Source organism: Spermophilus citellus (assembly GCF_964194105.1).
Source record: "Spermophilus citellus genome assembly, chromosome: 11".
In the NCBI taxonomy this organism is placed as follows: domain Eukaryota; kingdom Metazoa; phylum Chordata; class Mammalia; order Rodentia; family Sciuridae; genus Spermophilus; species Spermophilus citellus.
In genome coordinates, this window is record NC_138192.1 from 56,513,224 (window position 1) to 56,536,665 (window position 23,442).

Sequence of the window (23,442 nt, forward strand, 5' to 3'; positions counted from 1 at the left end):
TCTCAGGAATTTAGTGAGACCCTGTCTTAAAATAAAAAATAAAAGGAAGGGCTGGGGATGTGGCTCAGGTAAAGCACCCCTCAATCCTCACTACCAAAAAAAAAAAAAGTTTAACCAAAAACAGTCAGGTTAAAATAAATAAGGACAGCAAAACATAGCATAGCAGATAGAATTTGAGCCGACCTCTAAGCCCCCCACACTGACCTCCTTTATAATCGACTAAAGTAAAGGAAGATAGAGGTGGAGAAAGGGAGATAGAAGTTTTCAAGATTACCGTTGGCCCCTCTCTTAAGAGAGAGACCCCCCCAAGAAAGGGATCGTTTTTTAATGCAGTGCCTGTGAAGCCAACGATGAAACTGAAGCTGAGTGCCAACAGCACAAGATTATTCAGTAGCCAAAGAATGAAGAAGAGAGAGCCTAGCTCAGAACCCAATTTCTTGACCTGTTAAGGTTAGGGAAGCCATCTGTATAGCACAAAAGAAAGGAGGGGAAATTATAGGCTGATACTTGTCTTTTCTTGTAACAGGCAGAAATTTCCCAAAACTCAAAGGCCACCTCTTTGGCTCCTTTTATGGTCTGGTGCTTCCTGTCCTGGCAGCTGGTAGGTGCACTACTTAGCCTAGAAATTGGGTTATAATGAAGTTTGAGGTCCTCTAGAGGTCATCAAGGTGGCCATTTGGGGTCTGGCAAGTTTCAGTCAGTTATCATGAAGAGGAATTTTTGTGTGTGTCTGGTACTAGGGATTAAACCCGGAAACTCATGCTTTCTAGGCAGCTGTTCTACCACTTAGCTACATCCCCAGCCACACACACACACACACACACACACACACACACACACATAATTAAGCCCTTTATATTTTGAGATAGGGCCTCACTAAGTTGCCCAGGCTGATCCTGAACTTGTGATCTTCCTGCCTCAGCCTAGCTAGTAGCTGACATTATAGGTGTGCACTACTTCTCCCTGTTATGAATAGGAACTTCTTTTTTTTTCTTTTGTTATCAAGGATTGAACCCAGGGATACTTAACCACTGGGCCACATCCTCAACCCTTTTTAATATTGTATTTAGAGACAAGTTCTCGCTGAGTTGATTAGGGCTTCAGTAAGTTTCTGAGGTTGGCTTTGAAGTTGTGATCTTCCTGCCTCAGCCTCCCAAACTGCTGGGATTATAGGCGTGCACCACCACACCTGGCCATGAAGAGTTCCTCTTCATGTCCAAAGGTCCTGTTCTCAAAGATAAGCACAATTAGGGTGGAGTCAGGCCACATGGACATTGTACTGAATAACAAAACATTTCCTTCCGTACCACAGGGAAAGAGAATTCTGGATCATTAGCAATCAAATCCTCATGTCTGAGACAACATACATATTTTCTACTCACTTCTAGTTGTCCAAAAATAATTATGTGACCACAGATGGCCACAAGAACAATGCTACCTTGTTGCTAGAAGGTAGAGAGCTAGAAATACTTGTTGAAGTTTACTAATAACTGCCATACCATATAATTATGGGAAGCCCAATGTCTAAAACCTCTACCATCTGTTTTCCCCCAAACTTGAATGCACCTTATTTTGTTTGTATACAAAATTATTAAATATTTTACTTTCCCACAGGTTTCCTATTGTTCTATTTATGCCCCATAATGCTTCCTGGCCCTGCAAAACATGCACTTATTATTGAATAAAAGAGTAGAATGTCACATTTATTTAATTTCATTTCTTTCTTTTTTTTTTCTTTTTCTTTTTTTTTTTTTTTTTTTTTTTTTTTGGTGCCAGAGATTGAACCTAGAGGTGCTTAACCACTGAGCCACATCCCCAGCCCTTTTAATTTATTTTGAAACAGGTTTTCACTAAGTTGCTTAGGTTCTCTCTAAATTGCTGAGGAAATTCTTGAGCTTGCAATCCTCCTGCTTCAATCTCCAGTGTTACTGGGGATTACAGGCACGCACCATCACACCTGGTTGTATTTTATTTCTTTAACTATGTTCTATGCCACACATCTGAATTTTTTCCCATTTGTTTTAAATCCTACTCAAGCAGAATGAGTTTAATGTTCTTTATTGCCTTATTTCCCATCCTAGTTCATGTGGAGATCCTGGGATGGGTAGAGCATTCCAGTATTGTAACTTCATGTCTTTACTGGCATTGTTAAAATTGTCCTCTATCAACATATTTTGTAATTTACTGAACTCCACCCTTTTCCTTTTCTTTCCAAGATGACAAAAATATAATCAATATTTCAGTTTTCATATTGTGTGTCAAAGAGTTGCATTTTTCTTCGGTTTTTCAGTACAATCAAACGTGATCCTTTAGAACTCATTTCCTTCCCTCTTTTCTCTTTGTTCCTGTGTCTACAGGTATGTGGCCCTTTTTCCTGTCAGCTGAGAGTGAGCACTCAAAAGGATTCTAAATACCTTCCCCATGTTCTGGTAGATGTTTAAAAGTCTATTTTAGAGTCTTTTCAAAAGTTTGTACAACACTGGCATCACTAAGCCACTGTGTGTGTGTAAATGTTTGCCCTGTGCAGCCCCACCTCATTCAGAGGTGTAGCCCTCCCCCCTGAGCCTTTAGGTGTCTATTAGCTGCTGGGGCTTATGGGATTAGAATTTATGCAAAAACAACCACAAAAGGAACTACAACTACAAAAAGCAGGGTTTTAGCCAGTGAGAACCAGTGCAAAAGGAGCCACTCTGCCAAGCATGGTGGTCCATGCCTATAATCCCAGTGACTTGAGGCTGAGGCAGGATTCCAAATTTGAGGCCAGACAGGGCAACTTAGTGAGATCCTGTCTCAAAATAAAAATCAAAAAGGACTGGGGGTATAATGCAGTGGTAGAGTGCTTCCTTAGTGTGCACCAAAGCCCTTGGTTCAATCCCCAGTGCCACCCATGGATCAAGAAGAAATTGGGGGAGGGGGATCATTCATCCATGAAGGCAGAACATTTGACGGTAAAGTCTTCCAAGCCCTTGAAAGAGCTTTTATCAGTGCATCCCATCTCAGCTCCTGAGGCAGTATGTCCAAGATACATCCTGGGTAGTGTGTCCTAGGAGTTTGGTACGGGGTACTTCTCAGCAAACTTCAAGAGCAACACTCCTTTTTGCTACTCCTTTCTTTTCTTTTCCTTCCCATGAATGACCCACCTGTACCTTTCCTAGGTAAAAAATCTCATTTCCTCTTTTCTTTCACAACAGAATTGAACACCTGCTCAAAACCTGAACCCACATCATTAGGCATTGTTTTCTCTTTCCTGGATGACAGAGAGGACAAGGTTTTCAAACACTGTACAGGGTAAGCGGAAATATTTATATTCTGCATGGGAGTTGCGAGAGGGGAGAAAGAAATTCCCCATCCTAGATTGGGTTAATGCATCAAAGCAACTCATTAAATTTTCATGTTGAAACAAGTTGAACCTTCACACCCTGCTGTACTTGGAACTTCATTAAAATGCAAATGAACATAGAAGGGGATCTGATGTTAGTTACTTGGCCTAAGTGGAGATTAATTACAATCGCTTTCCTGAGAGTAATTTCTAATAAATGAAAACCATAGGAAAATTAGGTATTTGAGAGAGATGCAGAAATGACATGGTCAGAGAATGTGACCAGAAAAATAACAGGAGGCTGTGACGATTGTGCTATAACAGTGCACGAATAGTTATATTTACATCCTAAACCACAAATTTAAAACACTCATCTAATTGCACTTTGCGGAGGAGGAGTGTCAAGGTTCACTCCTTCTTTCCTTCCAACTCTCTATTTATCCTGTTTTCAATGACATTGCCTACGTACTTCATGGTCATACCCACATAGTCTAGACAGTGTCCTTTTCTTTTGCACCAAATTTAAACTCACTAATGCAGTCAGGGGACTTTTTCTTCATCTTTCACTTGCCAGGGGCCCAAAATATAAATTTTGAACCCCAGGAACTGAATGCATATCTCAGTGAATGTTCAGTAAATTCTGTACCCTCAACTACATCCCCATTACTGCTCTTTTTAGAAAGAATGAGACCAGAATAAGCCTGTGATGTTGAATGCAAAGGTATCTAAAGGGTTTAAAGCTAACATCGGATCAGAGCATGTATAGGAAGTCAGCTTTTTGAAAGGATGTCACCATCATTGAAGGGACTAAGAAAGTATGAGAAAACTGAGTACTATGATACAAGCAAATGGGAAGCAGTTTGGGACCAAGAGTGGAGAAGCTAAGTAACCATGAATGGCTAGTAAGAAAGAGAAAGAAAGGCGGCCAATAAATGACTATCAATCAACAACAGGGAATGCCATTAGCATCAGCAGCGGTGGAAATATTACCAGACAAGGTGCCCAAACAGTATGCTTTTGTTTAGGGAAATAAAATGGAAATTTGGGGATTCTTGAAGGCATGGTAACTTTACTGTGGTAATTATTACCTATTATTTTTATCTTAGAGTTACCTAGAAAAAGTTGAGTGATATACAGAAGCTTTATTACTGACTACCCACCTTTCCCCCAACACTTCAAGGATGTGTGACCCAGGGAAATTTATGTTATAATAGAACACTCCAATGCTACTTGAATGTACCAAAGCTCTGAAATTGAACTACTTTTCTGGGAGTTCATGTATTTATTTAGCTGCTGAACACAACAAACCAAAGATTGCAATAGACTTTACCCAGAACACAGGCAGGAAATCCTACATTACTGAAGAAGGCTCAGGATTTGTCTATGCACAACGTTTTAAATTTGGCAGTGTTTAGGAAAACCAATGTAACATTACCAGGGTCAAGATCAGCGCTGAGCCCCTCATAAGACATTCAAGATTTGTCTTAAAATTCCTACTGAAATTTGGCTTTCTTTTAATCATGTTTGAATCTGCACCAAATGACACACACTTCCTATTAGAAAAGTGTTTGTGACTGACAGAATAAATGAACTCCTTTCTGAGTAAGTGACTTTTAAAAAGATGATCATCCTATAGCCTTAGTTTTGGTTGCCAATGCAAATGAGTCAGAGGACTTGGCTTTAGACACTGAGTTAATTGTGTAACTCTACAACGGAAAATGCCATTGGAGAGCACTTGCTGACCTCACAGTTGAAAAAAACTATTTAAAAGATGTGCAAACCAGATGTTTCAGTCACATTTCAGCCGCTGTTCTGAGAATTTATCGTGAGCAGCCTCTGCCGGGCTGTTAACTTCACTATAACTGAAGATATGATCATCTTAATTTACTTATTCGTCTTGCTGTGGGAAGAGGCTCAAGGATGGGGATTCAAGAATGGAATTTTTCATAACTCCATATGGCTTGGTAAGAAACTTCACTCATAAGCTTCTTGCTGGGAATGTCAACTCTTTGAAACCATGAAGGAGTGAATCAAAGAAAAATTTTAATCTGATTCAGGCTGTTTTCAAAGAAAATGCTTAGGAAAGAGAGCCATTGAAATACCATTTGAAAATAAAAGTGTGCTTGCCTTCTAAAATTTAAAAATAGCTCTGTATAAAATGAATTGTTTGATAGAAAATAGGTTAAGATTTATATTTCTTATGAAAGTGTATTTTAAAATTCTTCAAAGCGGATGTGATAGCATAGTGAGAAGTTTTCTTTAGCAAACTAAAATCACTAATATATTAGTTTGTTTTTATTTCAATTGCATTTGCAGTCAGATTTCAAATAAAGTAGAATATGCAAAAATGTTGTAGTCATTGTTTTATGTACTCTGAGCTGTAGGGTATGTCTTAATTTTTCCAAATACCTTTCAACTATTTTAAGAAAGCCAACTTGCAATATAGGGAAAAAAAATGAAAAAGTTTTCTACTTCTGAATGCATTCTTACCATTTGCTTCTTTTTGTTACTGTTCTGCTATTCATATAAATACTTTTCTAACCCTTTTGTTAAACAAGGAGTTTCTTTTGTTGTTCTGTTTTGCTAAATGTAAGTAATGACATAGGCCAAACGGCACAGATAAACAAGAGGAAAAAATTTAAAAAGCCAAAATACACAAAATGCTAAACACTCTTTATAGTACTGTAAACAATACTTTAATTCATATCATACAAAAATTGATATTTTTTACATTCATTATTGTGTTTAATATTGAAAAATCTGAATTGCTTGGGGATAAAAATGACAGATTCTTAAACAGAGTAAAGAAAGAAAAAGAAAACAGTATTAACCTAGATTTTGGTTTTATGCTTGCTAAGCAGCACATGGTTGTAGATGTAGACTATTTTCCCTTTCAGCTTATTTCCCCCTGGCGATAACTGTAAGCATGCGGATTTCATTAAGAAGCCGATTTGTAATGCACAGCCTTGCCGCCTTTTTTTTTCCAGCTTGAACCAGTGAACCAGTTTCAGTGTGATCTATTTAGCCAAGATGGGTTCTGGAATCTAGCAGAGGAATGAACAAACCTCTTTGTTTATGTTCATTGCATACAATCAAATTGAGGAAATATACACGTATTTGTCAGAAATGGAAAAAAATCACAAGGCTAGTAGGAAATTAAACCCATACAGATAAACTGAAATGTTATCAAACTCTCTAGTGATCAAGTAATTTGGACTTTTTTAAGCGTTAGTGTATATTACAAAAATATAAACCTACTATAGAAGTTCTGCCCCAGAGAAAGAAGCAAATTCAAATATGTGTTAATAATATGCTACAAATCTGAGGCTCAGAATAATTGCAAAGTGCTTCAATCTGGGACAAATTATTGACCAGCCAGCCTAGCACAAATCGTTTACACTCGGTTGGGTCCATATAATGTTAGAAACTATTTAGGAAGGAAAGAGAATTGGATTAGAAGGCAGAAATCTGCCAGCAACTGTCAAGAACAGGACACTTTTAACTCTGATATCTTCTGCTTCCTTAAATTGTAATTTACAAACAGAACAACAACAAAAAAACAAAACCTAAAGCACAAGAGATTTTGATTAGTTTACATGAATCATGAACATTAAAAACATACAAATAGCAATTCTTTTCAGTCTCTGTTCTGAATCTGGAAGACAAGGGAAAGGGATAACAACATACCTGAATTCTTCTTATAGGACAGGAGCTGGTTTTACCCCCGTTTGACAGATGGAGAAATTGAAGCTCAGGAGGTGATTTATATAAGGTCACATAATGCCTCCATGGTAGGACCAGCTGTGGAAACCAGAGTCAACTCACTACTGTTACAACCTACTGGAAAAAGAAAAAAAAAAAAAAAAAAAATATATATATATATATATATATATATATATATATGAAATTTTCAGCTTTAAAAAGTAATCGACTATTGATTTAAAAATTATTAAGATGTTATTGATTCTGAAAGGTAAAACTTTTAAAATTAGGATTTAATATACAAAGGCCCATCTTAATAGCTTAAAATTCTGAACTGAGGAGTAGTTTAAAATAAAAGCATTGTTTAAAATTTCTAAGTAGAAACATCAAGAGTTCTCTGTACTTGCTCATCAGGCAAGACACTGAGAATTTTGGTGCTCTTTGAGGGAGGAACAATGTAGAATATTAACATTTGGCAAATTAAATTGAAAATGATAGCACACACATTTTTTTTCTATTTCAGTTACTAGTTTAACCTAGGGGCATACTACCACTCAGTGATATCACTAGTCCTTTTTATTTTATCTTGAGACAGAGTCTTGCTAAATTGCCCGGGCTGGCCTCCAACTTGAGATCCTCCTGCCTCGCCTCCTGGGAATTACTATCTTATTACTAGAAAAGTATCAGCATGTACCAAATTTTTTTTTTTAATTACTGGGGCAGGGGAGATTTTAAATTATTTTCTTAAAAAATCTCTCTATTAATTTTTTTCCCTACAAACATCATATTTCAATTTTGGAGTAAAATATGGAAGAAATCAGTTTGAGAAAGTTTGTAACACATTAAAATAATTCCTACAATTTTTTTTTTCAAATAAGGATTCTTACTCTATATTCTTGGGGAACAGATACAATTTTAACAGCTTTAAAAATTAACAATCTTTATTACAATATGTAAGTAAATTAGGCATGCCTCCTTTTTCTATCAAACATCTTAGAGTTTTAACTATTTAAAGATAAAGATAACACACATAACCCACTATTGTCCCATTTTCTTGAGGATGGGACTTGATCTACCCTGCTTAGCAAAATACCTCATGGTATATGCTCAAAATAACCAAAATGGAAATTAGTGGAAGTTTACTGAGACTTCACCACAGGAAGGACACTTGGGCGGTAGGTGATTTGCAAAAAGGGAAGACATCTTGACTGGGTATGATTTGATTTTGCTGGTATTCTTGGATCTATGAGCATCAAACGGACTAAGGTGTTCAATGGGTGACAGATAGGCCTTTACCATATAACAAAGAGCAGGGTCCTTTGGAATCTAGAAAAGCAGGGAACATGCCACACACCATCTCCCACTGAATTGTGGCAGTGTCAACTTTAGTTTGGGAAGAACATTGAATTGGACTGAATTGTGTATCTTAATAGCACTGGATTTATGTTTTGCTGCGTGCTGAGGAATATACGTTCTTGTTGGGAATGGTCTTAATGGTGGCTGACTGCACAGGTTAGGGTAGACATACTTAACCATAATCTGGCAGAACCATAATCTGGTAGAACTATTAGGGCTAACTTTATAACTATTGTCTTTGGAATCTCTTCACATGGTTTCTATGGCAGAAGGTACTCCAACTCAAAAACAATCCATTTAAACAATGATCTATTGGAAGACAACTCATGTATGACTTAACACTGCCTAAAATATGTTGGAAACAGCATGTGAACTAGAAAAAAAAAAAAAAACAAGGAAGTGAGGGACTAACTGGCAGTTAAGTATGCCCAATTTTTCTTTAGTGTGTTCGAATCTATTTTCCTTTTCCTTAACCAAGTATTCATTTGCTTTGGACTCTTGTAGTTTTTAATTTATTTACTAAGCTCTCAATTATATCGCCTTAGTCATTTCCCTCACGTGGACATTTTGGCTTATTTTCTCCATCATTTGTAAGCCTACATAATGGATCCATTTTCATTGGTTTCTTTGGCTTTCACTCCTTTTTTTCTTACCTGTTGCTTACTTTTCCAAGTTTTTAGGGCTTAAAGCCAAAAGAAATAGAAACTTTATCACTTAATGATAATGTAGAAATATAATCTTGTTTAAAATTTAAAAAGAAAGAAAGAAAGAAAGAAACCTTTCTTTCTGGTTATCATGTCAGAAACAATCCAGCCTCATGTTTTTGCTTATGTCCCCAAATTTCCCTTTATTCATATTTTTTCCCAAAGCTTTCTAATAATAAAAACAGCTACCCAAAGCAGCTGACCTAGAATGTTCTTTGGCAGGAACAATAGTTGAAGTAATCTTCCAGCTAAGGCAAATTTCCCTGTTCCACAAGAATGGATAAGAGTGTATTGATGACATTTTGTGATTTCACAGAACAAGCAGCGGGCGTGTACCACAGAGAAGCCCGGTCTGGCAAGTACAAGCTCACCTACGCAGAAGCTAAGGCGGTGTGTGAATTTGAGGGTGGTCGTCTTGCCACCTACAAGCAGCTAGAGGCAGCCAGAAAAATTGGTAACTCATTTAGTATTGGTTTTTCTTCTTTTTCAGTCTTGGGGGAAAACAATTCACCTTTCCTATGACGCTCAGTGAGTCTTCTCTTACAGGTACTTTTGGATAGTTCTCTAGCACCCAGGACATCTTTGCTGTTTGGTTTCTCCCCTTCTCTCCACCTAGAGCCAGAAGGGCTCTAGAATCCTCTTACTTGGGTTACAGTCCAGTGAGAACTAATAAACATCAAAAGAAAACGAAAACCTTATTTTCTCAATGTCATTTAAATTTCTCATTAATTTTAATGTAATTGCTATTCATTTTTTAAAATATTTTTTTAGTTATACATGGGCACGATACCTTCATTTTTAATTTTTTTTTTTTAATGTAGTGCTGAGGATGGAACCCAGTGCCTCATGTGTGCTAGGCTAGCACTCTACCACTAAGCCACAACCCTAGTCCCACTATTCATTTTCAGTATTTTTCTAACTTTTTCCTCAGCTAGCAAATGATGCTACTACATTGAGTTTTACAAAGAAATTTACTTTATAGAAGAAATATTGAATTTAGAGACTTTTTTCCCAATATTTTTAACATTAAATGAGAGACTACATTTGTACTGCAGAATTGAAAGCTATGAGGAAAAGATAACCAGATTGTAAAATGTCAGAAGAAACTTGGAAAATAAAAAAAAAAAAAAAGAATATCTGGTTAAAAAAAAAATGCTGGGCCGAGTGATACAGGCCTGTAATCCCAGCTACTCAAAAGGTTGAGGCAGGAGGATCACACGTTGGAGGCCAGCCTGAGCGATTTAGTGAGACCCTGTCTCAAAACAAAAATTTTAAAAGGCTGAAAGTGGTAGAGCGTTTGCCTCCAGTGCATGAGGTCCTGAGTTTGATCTCCAGCATTGCAAAAACTAACTAAATAAATAGGGCTGGAAGTGTAGCTCAGTGGTAGTACACACTGAGTATACACTGGTAGTGTACACGGGAAGTGTAGCTAAATAGATAAAAAGGCTGGAAGTGTAGCTCAGGGGTAGAGTACCCCTGGGTTCAATTCCCAGTACCACAAAAGAAAAAGGATGGAAGGAAGGAAGGAAGGAAGGAAGGAAGGGAGGGAGGGAGGGAGGGAGGACTCATAGAGCTACTTTCTTCTTTGAAAAAAGGGTGGGGAGAGGCAGTGCTGCTGTCCTCTCTTGGGCTTATAGAAGAATGGACCACACCCATCAGAACTCCTTTACTGACAGGAAAATGCCTGTCAAACTTATGCTTTTGTATAATAACAGTGATATACAGTTATCCCACAATATCAGAGAGAAATTGGTTCCAGGATTCCTATGGATTCCAAGGATGCTCAAATCCTTTATATAAAATGGTGAAGTATTTTCACCTAACACATGCATATCCTCCCATCGACTTTATTTACTTACTTATTTATTATTTTGCTATGCTGGGGATCAAACTCAGATCCTTGTACATGCTGGGCAAGAATTCTACCACTGAGCTACATCCCCTTCCCTCACATATTTTAAATCATCCTAGATTACTCATAACATCTAATACCATTTAAATGCTTTGTAAATAGTTACAAAATATTGTTTAGGAAATAATGACAAGAAATAAGTCTGTACGTGTTCAACAGAGACACAATTAAAAAAATTTTTTTTTGGTGGACACAATATCTTTATTTTGTTTATTTATTTTTATGTGGTGCTGAGGATGGAACCCAGTGCCTCACATATGCAAAGCAAGCCCTCTGCTACTGAGCCACAACCCCAGCCCCTGAGACACAATTTTTTAAAAAAGAGATTTTTGCCATTAGGGTGGTGCACACCTGTAATCCCAGCCACTCAGGAGGCTGAGGCAGGAGGATCATGAGTTCAAAAACAGCCTCACTAATTTAGTAAGGTCCTAAGCAACTCAGTAAGACACTGTCTCTAAATAAAATAAATTTTTTAAAAAAGGGCTGGGGATGTGGCTCAGTGCTCTTGAGCTCCTGAGTTCAATCCCTGTTACCAAAGAGAGAGAGAGAGAGAGAGAGAGAGAGAGATTTTGATTGCCCAGTTGGTTGAGTGCACAGATGCAGAATCTATGTACATGAAGGGTCATCAGTAAAAGTATCCTCTCAGATACCCCAAAGCCTTCCCAGGTAATAGGTCAAGGCTATGTGGGGCAAAGGAACTGTCATGGTGAACACCAAGGCCATAGTCTTTATGATCCTTCCTGGACCTCTAGTAACATCCTTGTTCGATGGCCGTGACAGATATTAAAACACCTCCAAACCTGAGCCAGGGAAACAAGGCCAAGTCTTCGTTTGAAATTTGTAATAGTATTTATCATTATTCAAATTCTTTCAAATAGTACTAATATCTTAGTTGATCCTGAAATAGAAAGTCATTAAATTGTCACTTGAAATTTTTTAATATGTTTTTGAATTTACAGTAATTACAGAAATTAGTTAATGGTAATGGGAAAACCAGCTCTGAACCTGGAATATTTTTATGTCCATTGTATGATTTGTGGTCCATCTGAATCTTATTTGTTTTTTCCTAGTAAGATCATTTTCTTGTAAAAGTAACAAGTTATATTTTATTTCTGTTCAAACTTTTTTTTCTTTTCTTTTCTTATTGCCATCCAAGGGGATGTACCATTCCTGTAGGTAGTGCAATACTAGGTGGCTTCTTGCATTGGTTAAAACAAGCTCCTATTCCATTTTCTTGCTTCAAAAATCCATTCAGTGTATTGTCCAAGGATAGAGGATGCATTAAATATTAAATGGATAAAAATAGATACTGCACTTGACCTTAGCCAAGAGACATCAAGCTTTTCTTTTTTGGTGGTGGGGGGATTGAAACCACTTTACCACGGAGCCACATTCCCAGCCCTTTTTATTTTTTACTTTGAGACAGGATCTCACTCAGTTGCCCAGGGCCTTGCTAAATTGCTGAGGCTGGCCTTGAACTTGCAATCTACCTGCCTCAGCTTCCCAAGTCTCAGGGACTACAGGTATACACCACCATGCCTGGGCAAACTTTTTTTTTTTTTTTCTTTTTAAGGAAATAGTTTTTTCCCATTTTACATGAACTGGACTTGGGCAGTTGGGAAACTTATTGTTGGAAGTGACCCTCTTTGTTAAGGTGACTTCAGCTCAGCTGAGGAATTTACCTGTTAAGCCCATAACCCTTTCTTCTGCTTGCAGGATTTCATGTCTGTGCTGCTGGATGGATGGCCAAGGGCAGGGTTGGCTACCCCATAGTGAAGCCAGGGCCCAACTGTGGATTTGGAAAAACTGGAATTATTGATTACGGAGTCCGTCTCAATAGGAGTGAAAGATGGGATGCCTACTGCTTCAACCCACATGGTTTGTTAAAAATGAGCATTTGATGTTTTACAAACAAAATTACACAATAAGCAACAACAAAATAGTTATAGACTTCTCAGAGATGGCTTTAAAAAAATGGCTTTTTCTTCCAGAAAAACATTAAATTTGGTAATGGTAAATATTAACAATAACTCTTAGAGTGCTTTTACTATGCCAGTCACTGAAGTAGCCTCCTCCATCAACATGATATTCACAACTTCACTTGATATTCACAACTCCATAAGGAGTTATTGTTATTGCTGTTTTAGGAATCAAGAAATTAAAACTTTTATAGAAGTTAAGTAACTTATCCAAAATCATATAACCAATAATTAATAGGCAGGTAGGGTGAGAATTTGGGTCTTCTCTGTGCCAAGGGACTTCCTGGTTACAAGGAAGAGAAAAAAGAGAGGGGTGGAGGACCAGATTATAAATTTGTCATAATTACTTACCTACAGCAATAACGTGAAGTGACCAAATGTTAACTGTTCAAAATTATCCCTTGGATAATGGGGAAAAGAAGACAAAATAAATAAATATTTTCTGTAATTTTCTTTTGGGGAGGAAGATTTAAATGTTTAGATTTCCAACCAAAACAACTCTCACTCTGTGATTTGGTTTAACAACTATATTCTGTAGATACTGGTTATGATTATTTATTATTATTTTTATTCATATTTTTCTTGATTGCTCAAAATATTTAATTAGAAAATTAATTCATTATAATTTCTATAGTTATTTTTGTTTATGTTATTGGAAGAAAAAAATAGACTCTTATTTTGGGATATTTCCCCCCAGGACAATATTTCAAGTGTTATATAATGTGTTACAAAGTCCTTCTGGCATAGGTCATAAATATACTTAAGTAGTGTTCCACTCGGACCCACCTTGTAGAGAAATTCCATAGCACAATGGGAGAGTTACAGTGAAGTTCTAGCATATGGTTATAGAATTTATTATTTAATGACACTAATCACAAAAGAACAGTCTTTTATGTCTATAACTAACCTATATCTCAAAAGTATGTGTATTCCCAATAGAAAGAATTTTGCTTTGCACTATGTCCTCATCTTATTTGAAACAAGATATATGTTGTTGTTTTTTTCAGTACTGAGGATTGAACCCATAGCCTCACACAGGTAGGGCCAGTGCTCTACCACTAAGCTATCCCAGTCCTTTTATTTTTTTTTAATTTTTAGATAGCATCTTGCTAAATTATCCAGGCTGGCCTCCAACTCACAATTCTCCTGCTTCAGTCTTCTAGAGTATCTGGGATTGCAGGCATACACAACCACTCTGGGTTTACAATGCGTTTATAATAGGTCTGTAACTTCCAAGTCACTTTTGGCATGTTTTAACATGATTTAGTCCTAGATAGTACTTTATTACTATATATTTAGTCCTCATGGTTAACAGTATCTTAATCTTCCTTTCCTCCTTCCCTTTTCCCCCTTTTCTTCCATATATTTATTTTACTTTTATATTTCGTAGAATGCTGATTATTTAGGACATGGCTTCTTGAAGGACAGTGCAAACTGCCTAAATTAGAACTAGAACAGCTCATTAAAACATAATTGGAGTGAAAAAAATTATTATACTATCAAGAAATAAAGCATTATTACTTATCAAATTGTCAAGTTAGAGTTGATTAAAATAAGTAATAATAAGATTGTTAAATATTCAGAAGAAGTAGCTCATTTCAAGTTTGGAATGCATGACATGATGTTGACTGATGTATTTATTTATTTATTTTTTGAGCTGGGAGTTGAACCCAGGAATTCTTAACCACTGAGCTAAACCCACCCCCCAGCCCCTTTTTATTTTGAGACAGGATCTTGCTAAGTTGCTTAGGGCCTCACTAAATTGCCAAGGCTGGTCTCAAACTTGTGATCCTTCTGTCTCAGCCTCCCAAGTCATTGAGATTACAGGCATGCAACACCATTGCCCATGTATATTTTTTAACCAATTAATAGTCGTTAGATATCCAGTTTTGCGAATCTGTCATTTTCTAAATAAGCAATGGATTAAGCAATAACCACAAAGCTAAATAGGTTTATCTAAACAAGCAACCAAATTAGTTCAGTATTTGAAATATTTTCCTAACGGACGTACAACAAAAATAGGATGCTATGAATAAAACAAGTAATTCCCAAAGCTGGTAATGTCATGTTTATGAACACAGACAAACCACGTATCACATGATATTTCATGATACAGTAACATTAGCTTACATTTGCATAACACTCATAAATTATCTTCCATATTTTATTCTCAGAATAACCCTGTGAGGTAGGCATAGTTACATTTTACTGAGGAAGAAAATGAAATATAGAATAGTCATGGAGCTTCAACTAGGTCCTTGGCCATTCCATTTCTTCCTAGCCTTCTTAGGATCCTGTTCAGATTAAGCCTTAGGAAGATAAATTCCCTTAACTGCTATAGTATTAAGTATTTTTAAACAATTTTTAAATTATTTATTTATGTATTTATTTGGTACTGAGGATTGAACATAAAGACACTTTACCACCAACCTATATCCCCAGACCTTGTTAAATATTTTATGTTGAAACAGGATCTTGTTAAAGTAAGCAAGGCTTGTAACCTTCCTTCCTCAGCCTCCAGAGTCACTGGGATTACAGGCCTGTGCTACCAGGCTGGGCTCTAACACAATGTTTTTAAAATTGCTATTTTAAAGGAGAATATTCTTGGAGAAAACTTTTAATTCATATATTAAAAATAAATATATCTTCAAATGCTACCCACACAGGTTATTTTTTGAGTTTCCAGCTTCTACTTTTTTTTTTTTTATCCTGGATACTAAAAACTTAACTGATAGGGCATTAAAATTAAGTTCCACCATAGTCTTCTCTCTGGGTCATATTGCAAACCCACTAGTTCTGAGAGAGATTTTTATTTGTTCTTTTTCTTTCTATTTTGGTTTGCTTGTTTTTCTTATGACAGGTTATATAACATACTGAAATCTGTAAGATGAATGACTTAGAAAAAAAAAAACATGAATATCTCCACCAAATTCACAAGTATTAGGATTTCAATGTTGGTTTAAAACCAGTATAGAGCCTGGCACAGTGGTGCATGCCTATAATTCCAGCAAATTGGGAGGCTGAGGCAGGAGGATATCAAGTTTGAGATCAGTCTGGACAACTTATTGAGACCCTGTCTCAAAATAAAACATAAGAGGGACAGGGTAGGTGTAGCTCAGTGGTAAAGTACCCTTGGGTTCAGTCCCCAGTAACAAAATAAAAACAAATCCCCTAACTATAGACTGTACAGAATGAAGGCTATGGATATAGCTCAGTGGAATAGTGTGAACTTAGCATGCACAAGAACTTGGGTTCAATACCCAGCACCAAAAAATAAATAAATGAAATGTTTCAGAATGATTATAAGACCCGCAATCTGGCTACTCTGGAGGCTGAGGAAGGAGGATTGCAACTTCAAGGCCAGCCTAGGCAATTTGGCAAGACCCTGTCTCAAAGTAAAATGTTAGAAAAGGACCGGGAAAGAGGAGGTACTGGGGAATCAAATTGACCAAATTCTATTGTTCTATTGTGTGCATTGTAGGAATATATAACAATAAATCTCAGTATTATATATAGTAATGATGCACCAATAAATCTTTTTAGAAAATAAAGTAGAGGGGCTGGGGCTGTGGCTCAGTGGCAGAGCGCCTGCCTCGCACATGTGAGGCACTGGGTTCGATCCTCAGCACCACATAAAAATAAATAAACAAAATTTGAAAAAAAAGAAAATAAAGTAGAAAAAGGGCTGAACATGTAGTTTAGGGGCACAGCACTTGCTGAAGGCCCTGCATCCAATACCCAGTAATAGAAAATAAATAAATCACTACCATCTTGATTAGGCTGCTGGTAAGATGGGTGCATACATATATTTGGTAAAATGCATAAAAGTGAGCTGGATGTGGTGGTGCACCCCTGTAATCCTAGCAACTTGGGAGGTCAAGGCAGGAGAATTGTGAGTACAAAGCCAGCTTCAGCAACTTTGCAAGACCCTAAGCAACTCAATGAGACTTTGTCTCTAAATAAAATATTAAAAAGGGCTGAGGATGTGTCTCAGTGGTTAAGCAATCCATAGTACCAAAATAAATAAATAAACAAAAGATGTGCACTTTAGGGCTGGGGTTGTAGCTCAGTGGTAGTGTGCTTGCCTAGCACATGTGAGGCACTGGGTTCGATCCTCAGCACCACATTAAAAAAAAATGAATAAAATAAAGGCATTGTGTCTAAAAATGAAAACAGAAACACAATTAAATTACCATTTTTCCTGCTATTTTTACTTTTTAAAAAATCACGAATACTTCATGTTCATTTTAGGTAACTGAGAAACTTTTAATGAAAAAATATATTTATTCTTTAGCTATATGCATACATAATATGCTATAGGTACTATATATTAAGCAATTTCTTTAGTATTTCATAAAGAGTAATAAATAATGTCTAAGAAGGAAGTATTATTTTTAAATAAGGATAATTACTTTCCTAAGGCTTTCTTTTCTTTTCTTTTCAATTTCAGCAAAGGAATGTGGTGGTGTCTTTACAGATCCAAAGCGAATTTTTAAATCTCCAGGTTTTCCAAATGAGTATGAAGATAACCAGGTATGCTACTGGCACATTAGACTCAAGTATGGTCAGCGTATTCACCTGAGTTTTTTGGACTTTGACATTGAAGATGACCCAGGTTGCTTGGCTGACTATGTTGAAATATATGACAGTTACGATGACATCCATGGCTTTGTGGGAAGGTAGGTGTGTTTCTACACACAGGAAGTTCAGTGAGTGCTCAGTATTACTTGTTGCTTCTTTAATTTTTTTTCTCAGCATATAATATTGATTTTCCTATATTTCTACTCTTTGATAACATCACATTCTTTTTCAACTAAGATTTTTCTTAGTTGACTGCTACAGGTACTTATTATTAAAATATGATAATAGCATTTTGATTAATTTATTAATGTATTTTAAAACTCATGATTTGACTAACAATAGAAAAAGAGAGATGTTAGTTGAAGAATTTGTTGGAGTTATTAAGTGTTCTAATTCCTGTCAACCTCCTAAAAATGATTATAAATTCAGCAATTGTTGCCTTTCTCCTTGTAAAAGGCCTTGTGATAAGTAATATGAATGCAAAGTAAATTAGCAAAGAATAGCCCCTTCCCTTTTACAGTTTAGCTAAATGTACAATGTATGTCTTATTTAAAATAGATTTCTTTGCCATAAAAAAAAAAAACAAGTGCTCCCTTCTGAAATATTTTTTTCGTGCTTTTCTAATACAGGGAACAAAATATCATGAGACATAAATATACAATTAAGTGTTGTATTTATGTATGTCCCCACTTAATAACTCATTTTTTATTCTTTCTTTGTATTGTTTGTTTGTTTTATCAGTGCTGGGGATCAAATACAGGGCCTCATACATACTAGGCAAGCACTTTATTACTGAGCAACATCCCTAACCACAGTAACCATTATTTTAGACTCTCCAGCCTGGCGTGGTAGCCCAGTGGCTCAGGAGGCTGGGGCAGGAGAATTGGCAAGTTTGAGACAGCTTTAGCAATTTAGCGAGTCCCTAAGCAACTTAGCAAGACCTGTCTCAAAATAAAAAAGGCTGAGAATGTGGCTCAGTTGTTAAGTACCTTGGATTCAATCCCCAGTACCAAAAAAAAAAAAAAAAAAAATTAATTAATATTGTGAGATTGATTCAAACAACAAACTTTCAACCCTTTTTCTCCCTTACAAATCCAAGTTAAAAAACAAGAAATATTTTTAAAATTATAGAAAAATGAGCCACTGCTTAAAGGAATCAAAGAGCCACTTCGATAACTATAAAAGATCCTTTTATGTGACCTCTTTTTTCTAAAAATTCCCTTTCAGGTACTGTGGTGAGGAGCTTCCAGAAGACATCATTAGCACAGGTAATGTTTCAAGTCTAGGAGCAAGACTTTGATTTGTTTTACTACTGTATCCCTGATAGTAAAGGATACTAGTTATTATCATTCACTTTTTAACTTTGTATGTTGTGTGTGTATGTGTAAATGAGTGTGTGTGTGTGTGTGTGTGTGTGTGTGTGTGTGTGTGTGATACTAGGGATTAAACCCAGGACTTAGCACATCCTAGATAGTGCTCTACCACTAAGCAACATCCCCAGTCATTTCTTTCTTTTTTTTTTCTTTTTTTCTTTTTTTTTGGTAGTGGGGATTGAATTAATGAGCACTTAAACCACTGAACCACATCCTCAGTCCTATTTTGTATTTTATTTAGAGACAGGGTTTCACTGAGTTGCTTAGTGTCTCACTGTTGCTGCCAAGTCCTTTCTTAATTTTTTAATTTTGACACAGGGTCTCACCAGACTGCCCAGGCTGGCCTCAATTTGCCATCCTCCTACCTCAGCCTCAGCCTCCAAGAGTAGCTGGAATTGCAAATGTGACCCACCACACCTGAGTTTTTAATGTTGAGAGAGCTGGGAACTGGGGACATAACTCAATGGTAGAACAACACTTGACTAACATGCCTAGCATGTGTGACACCCTGGGTTCAATCCCCAGCAACAAAAAAGTAAAAATAAAAAAATAAGTAAAGTTGTGATAACTAAGGCTAGATATAGCTTGTTAGCTTGGAAACAATAAGAATTTTTTTTATTTATACTTAAAGATTTATACCAACTCCTTGCACTAAAAATATATAGGCCCTCTTTATCTGTAGGAAATTCAGTGAGAATATTGAATCTGCAAATCCGCGAACACTACTGTAGACTGTAGCTTATGATTGATTTCCGGGGTTCATTTCCCAGCAACACACACACATACACACACACACACACAGAAAACAAAAAAACAAACCAAAAACCTTCTGTAGCTAAAAATAATTGTACATTACTTTTTTTACATTTTTATCTTAGAACAGCATTCCCCAGAGAGTATTCTGAAGAAAAGGCTTCTGTAAAATATTTTAAATAGCAAAGGGCTTTGGGGTCAAGTTAATTTGGGAAACTTTGGGTTAAACACTGTCAAACATGTTTTTTTTTGTTTGTTTGTTTGTTTTTGGAAGACCACGGGGAACTTTTAATGTGCTGATTTGTATAGTAAATCTCAAATGGTTGAATATAATAGGCTGTTTTCCAAAATCTACTCCTCCCAAAATTATTTTCTTTTTCTAAGAAATATGCCTCCAGAAATGTCCTTGTAGAGGCATACATTTTTCACAATAAGCATTATTACTCTTTAATATCATCCCAAATTGCTGTTTTCTAGTGAAGAATCTTAACTTTCTTAGAAGTCTTCATTTTTTTTCCATTTCTTTTTTCCATCCCCAGCACCAGTCATTGGCATTCTTATGTACTCTTAGTTTTCCTCCAAGTCATAAAATTATCACAATACTTGTGCAACTAAAAATACCAAAGCTACATTGAGCTGTGATTCTAAGTAGTCTTTAAACAGACACTTCTAGTTCACTTACTCCCACACCCAGCCTTGCAGTGCATTCAATTCTAATTTATTCATCATTATTACAAAATATGGAATGTCCTGTTCTATCCTTGAATGATTAATGCTCAAATCTTATTAATTTATTACTCTGTTGCAACCTTTCTAGAAAAGGTGATCTATTAAAACTTCTATTTATATTTCTTTTTCTACTCTTGAAAACATATTTAATGTTAACAGAAAGTTGAAAGGTGTCAGAGCTGCAGGAGATAATAGGTGAGGTGGTTGGGGGTTGGGGGATGGGCTGAGAATTCTATTTTTAAAAACAAACAAAGGCAAGAGATGGCACACACCAGTAATCCCAATGATTTGGGAGGCGGAGGCAGGAGGACAGCAAGTTGGAGTCCAGCCTGGGCAATTTAGCAAGACTGTGTCAGAATAAAATAAAAAGGGCTGGGGAGACAGCTCAGAGGTAGAGGGCACTCGCCTTGTATGTGTGAGGCCCTGGTATAACTCCCAGTACAAAAGAGGAAAGAAAGGGAAGGAAGGGCCACTTTTATATGAGAAAGGTGAATCTTCAAATTATGAGACACACACACACACACAAAAGTAACTTTGTTCTTTTGTATGCTCCTGTCCCCATAGGAAATGTCATGACCTTGAAGTTTCTGAGTGATGCTTCAGTAACAGCAGGAGGTTTCCAAATCAAATATGTTGCAGTTGATCCTGTATCCAAATCCAGTCAAGGAAAAAATACAAGTACTACTACTGGAAATAAAAACTTTTTAGCTGGAAGATTTAGCCATTTATAAAATAAAACAAAAAGGATACTCAAATTATACAATGTTACATATTTTGGAAACCCTTTGATCTCACTTTTGTATTATTATTGTTGTTATTGTTAATGTTTATTTATTATTTTTCTAAATGTGAAAGCAATACATAATTTTGGAGAAAATTGAAAAATACAGAAAACTTCAAATGAAAATCTCTTATACTCTCACTACATAGAGATAACTAGTGTTAACATTTTTATATATTTTTCTTTCATTTTTTTTTTTTTTACTTGTGGTATATGTATATATGTATCTATGTGTGTTTGTATTTGAAGTTTGGAATCCTACTCTATGTACAGTTTTATATGCTGTTTTTCTTTAACCTTAAACTTTATAGCCTAAGCATTTTCCCAAATCATTGTGTATTCTAGAAAATCATTATTTTGAACAGCTGTAAAATTTCCCATGGTATGATTATTTCATACTTTATTTAAACCTCTCTATTGTTGGAATTTTAGATTGTTTTCATAAATATTGCTGAATAAATATTCTTGGATGTACATATTTATGTAGTTATTTAATTTGGGGGGACAGGAATCTAGAAGTAGAAATATAGAATCAGAGATTATAATTTTTTTTATTTTTTCTTTTTTGGTACAGGGAAGGGGTGCTTCACCACTGAGTTACATCCCCATACATCTTCAATAATTTTTATTTTTTTTATTTATTTTTTATTTTTTTATTGTTGGTCGTTCAAAACATTACATAGTTCTTGATATATCATATTTCACACTTTGATTCAAGTGGGTTATGAACTCCCATTTTTACCCCGTATACAGATTGCTGAATCACATCATTTACACTTCCATTGGTTTACACATTGCCATTCTAGTGTCTGTTGTACTCTGCTGTCTTTCCTATCCTCTACTATCCCCTAATTTTTATTTTTTGAGACAGGGTCTCATTAAGTTGATGAGTGAGGATCTTGCTAGATTGTTAAGGCTGACCTTGAAGGTGAAGTCCTCCTACACCTTCAAGTAGCTAGGATTTTAGACAAGTGCCATGGAGCCTGGTTTCTGTTCTTTTATTTATGTTAGAATTGTCAAAAGACAAAATAACAAATTTAAACAAAATTAATTTAAAGATCTAACTGGGTGGTAGCACACACCTGTAATCCCAGCTATTCAGGAGTCTGAGGCAGAAGGTTGCAAGTTCAAAGCCATCCTCAGCAACTTATCGAGATCTTCTCAAGCAAAAGGAGTGGGGGATAGGAATGTTTTTTCAGTGGTTAAGTGCCACTGGGTTCAATCCCTAGTACAAAAAAAAAAAAAAAAAAAAAAAAGAATAAAATAAAAACAAAAAGATCTGGGTAGCTTAGTGGTAAAGAGTCCTGGGGTAAATTCCTAGTAACATAAAAAAATAAGAAAAAAAGAAAGAGGAAAAAAAATGATCTAATTGGCTTTATTTGCAATTCTAGAAATGAGCAACACCTCATTTTTAAAATAGAATGAGTGTTGCTATGAACTCAGCAGGGGATGTGTTGACTTTATAGACAAAAAAAGGGCTGAAGAAAGCAGAAACAGAGGAACAAAAAGTGGATTGGTCATTTCATAGTTATTTTCCTTACAAAGGTAAAAGAAAGGGAACCTCATAATCATGTCAACTAAAGCTATTTGTTTAGGGGTTGGGATATTAATCACTCTCTTGATTTCATGAAACATCAAGTAAACAACTTAATTTCTTGGTGAGGTGGAGCTTCAGCATGAGTAACTCCATTTTGGTCTGGTCTGTTGGGCATGATTCAGGAGCTCAGTCCAAAATCAAAGGCCACCTCTATATTTTATGTAACAGGATGACTATTTCCATTATGAAATTGTATAAATATTTATCTGATTTTATTTTTGTTTTACCACTTCACTTTTCAAGGGGGAAAAGCCACAGTTGTTCCTTTGAATATGAGAGTCAATGATTACCAGCCAATTAAATTCAACAAAAATTTACATACATAAACACAGTTTTAAACACATGGGAACACCAGAAATCCAAGTCAAAAAAAAAATTCCTAATCTTGAGGAGCTTATGTCTGGTGGAGGGAGAGAGAGAATAAGTAATATAAGTGATAAATTATTAAGTTACATGTTAGAGTGCTGCATATTAAATTACTTACCCTATGAAGATGGTTCATGACCTTGACGGGTAGTTTCAGTGGGATAAAAAAGGCAAAGGTCCAAATAAAGTGGGTTTAAAACTGAAATAGAGGAGAGGAATTGGGGACAGAGGATGTGTTGGCCAGTTTTTTGTTGTTGTTGTTGTTGTTGTTTTTGTTGTTATTTGTTTGT

The 23,442-nt window shown here is 36.0% G+C and overlaps 1 protein-coding gene across 1 annotated transcript; it reads left to right on the top strand.

Moving 5' to 3' along the window:
* The first annotated feature begins 5,116 nt into the window (after positions 1–5,116).
* On the top strand, positions 5,117–21,659 carry TNFAIP6 (TNF alpha induced protein 6). The gene is made up of 6 exons (XM_081261850.1): positions 5,117–5,283; positions 9,398–9,535; positions 12,710–12,871; positions 17,423–17,651; positions 18,781–18,821; positions 20,973–21,659. Exons 1-6 carry the CDS (start codon positions 5,190–5,192, stop codon positions 21,137–21,139), a joined length of 831 nt encoding a protein of 276 aa, XP_081117976.1. The 5' UTR covers positions 5,117–5,189; the 3' UTR covers positions 21,140–21,659.
* Positions 21,660–23,442: the final 1,783 nt, after the last annotated feature.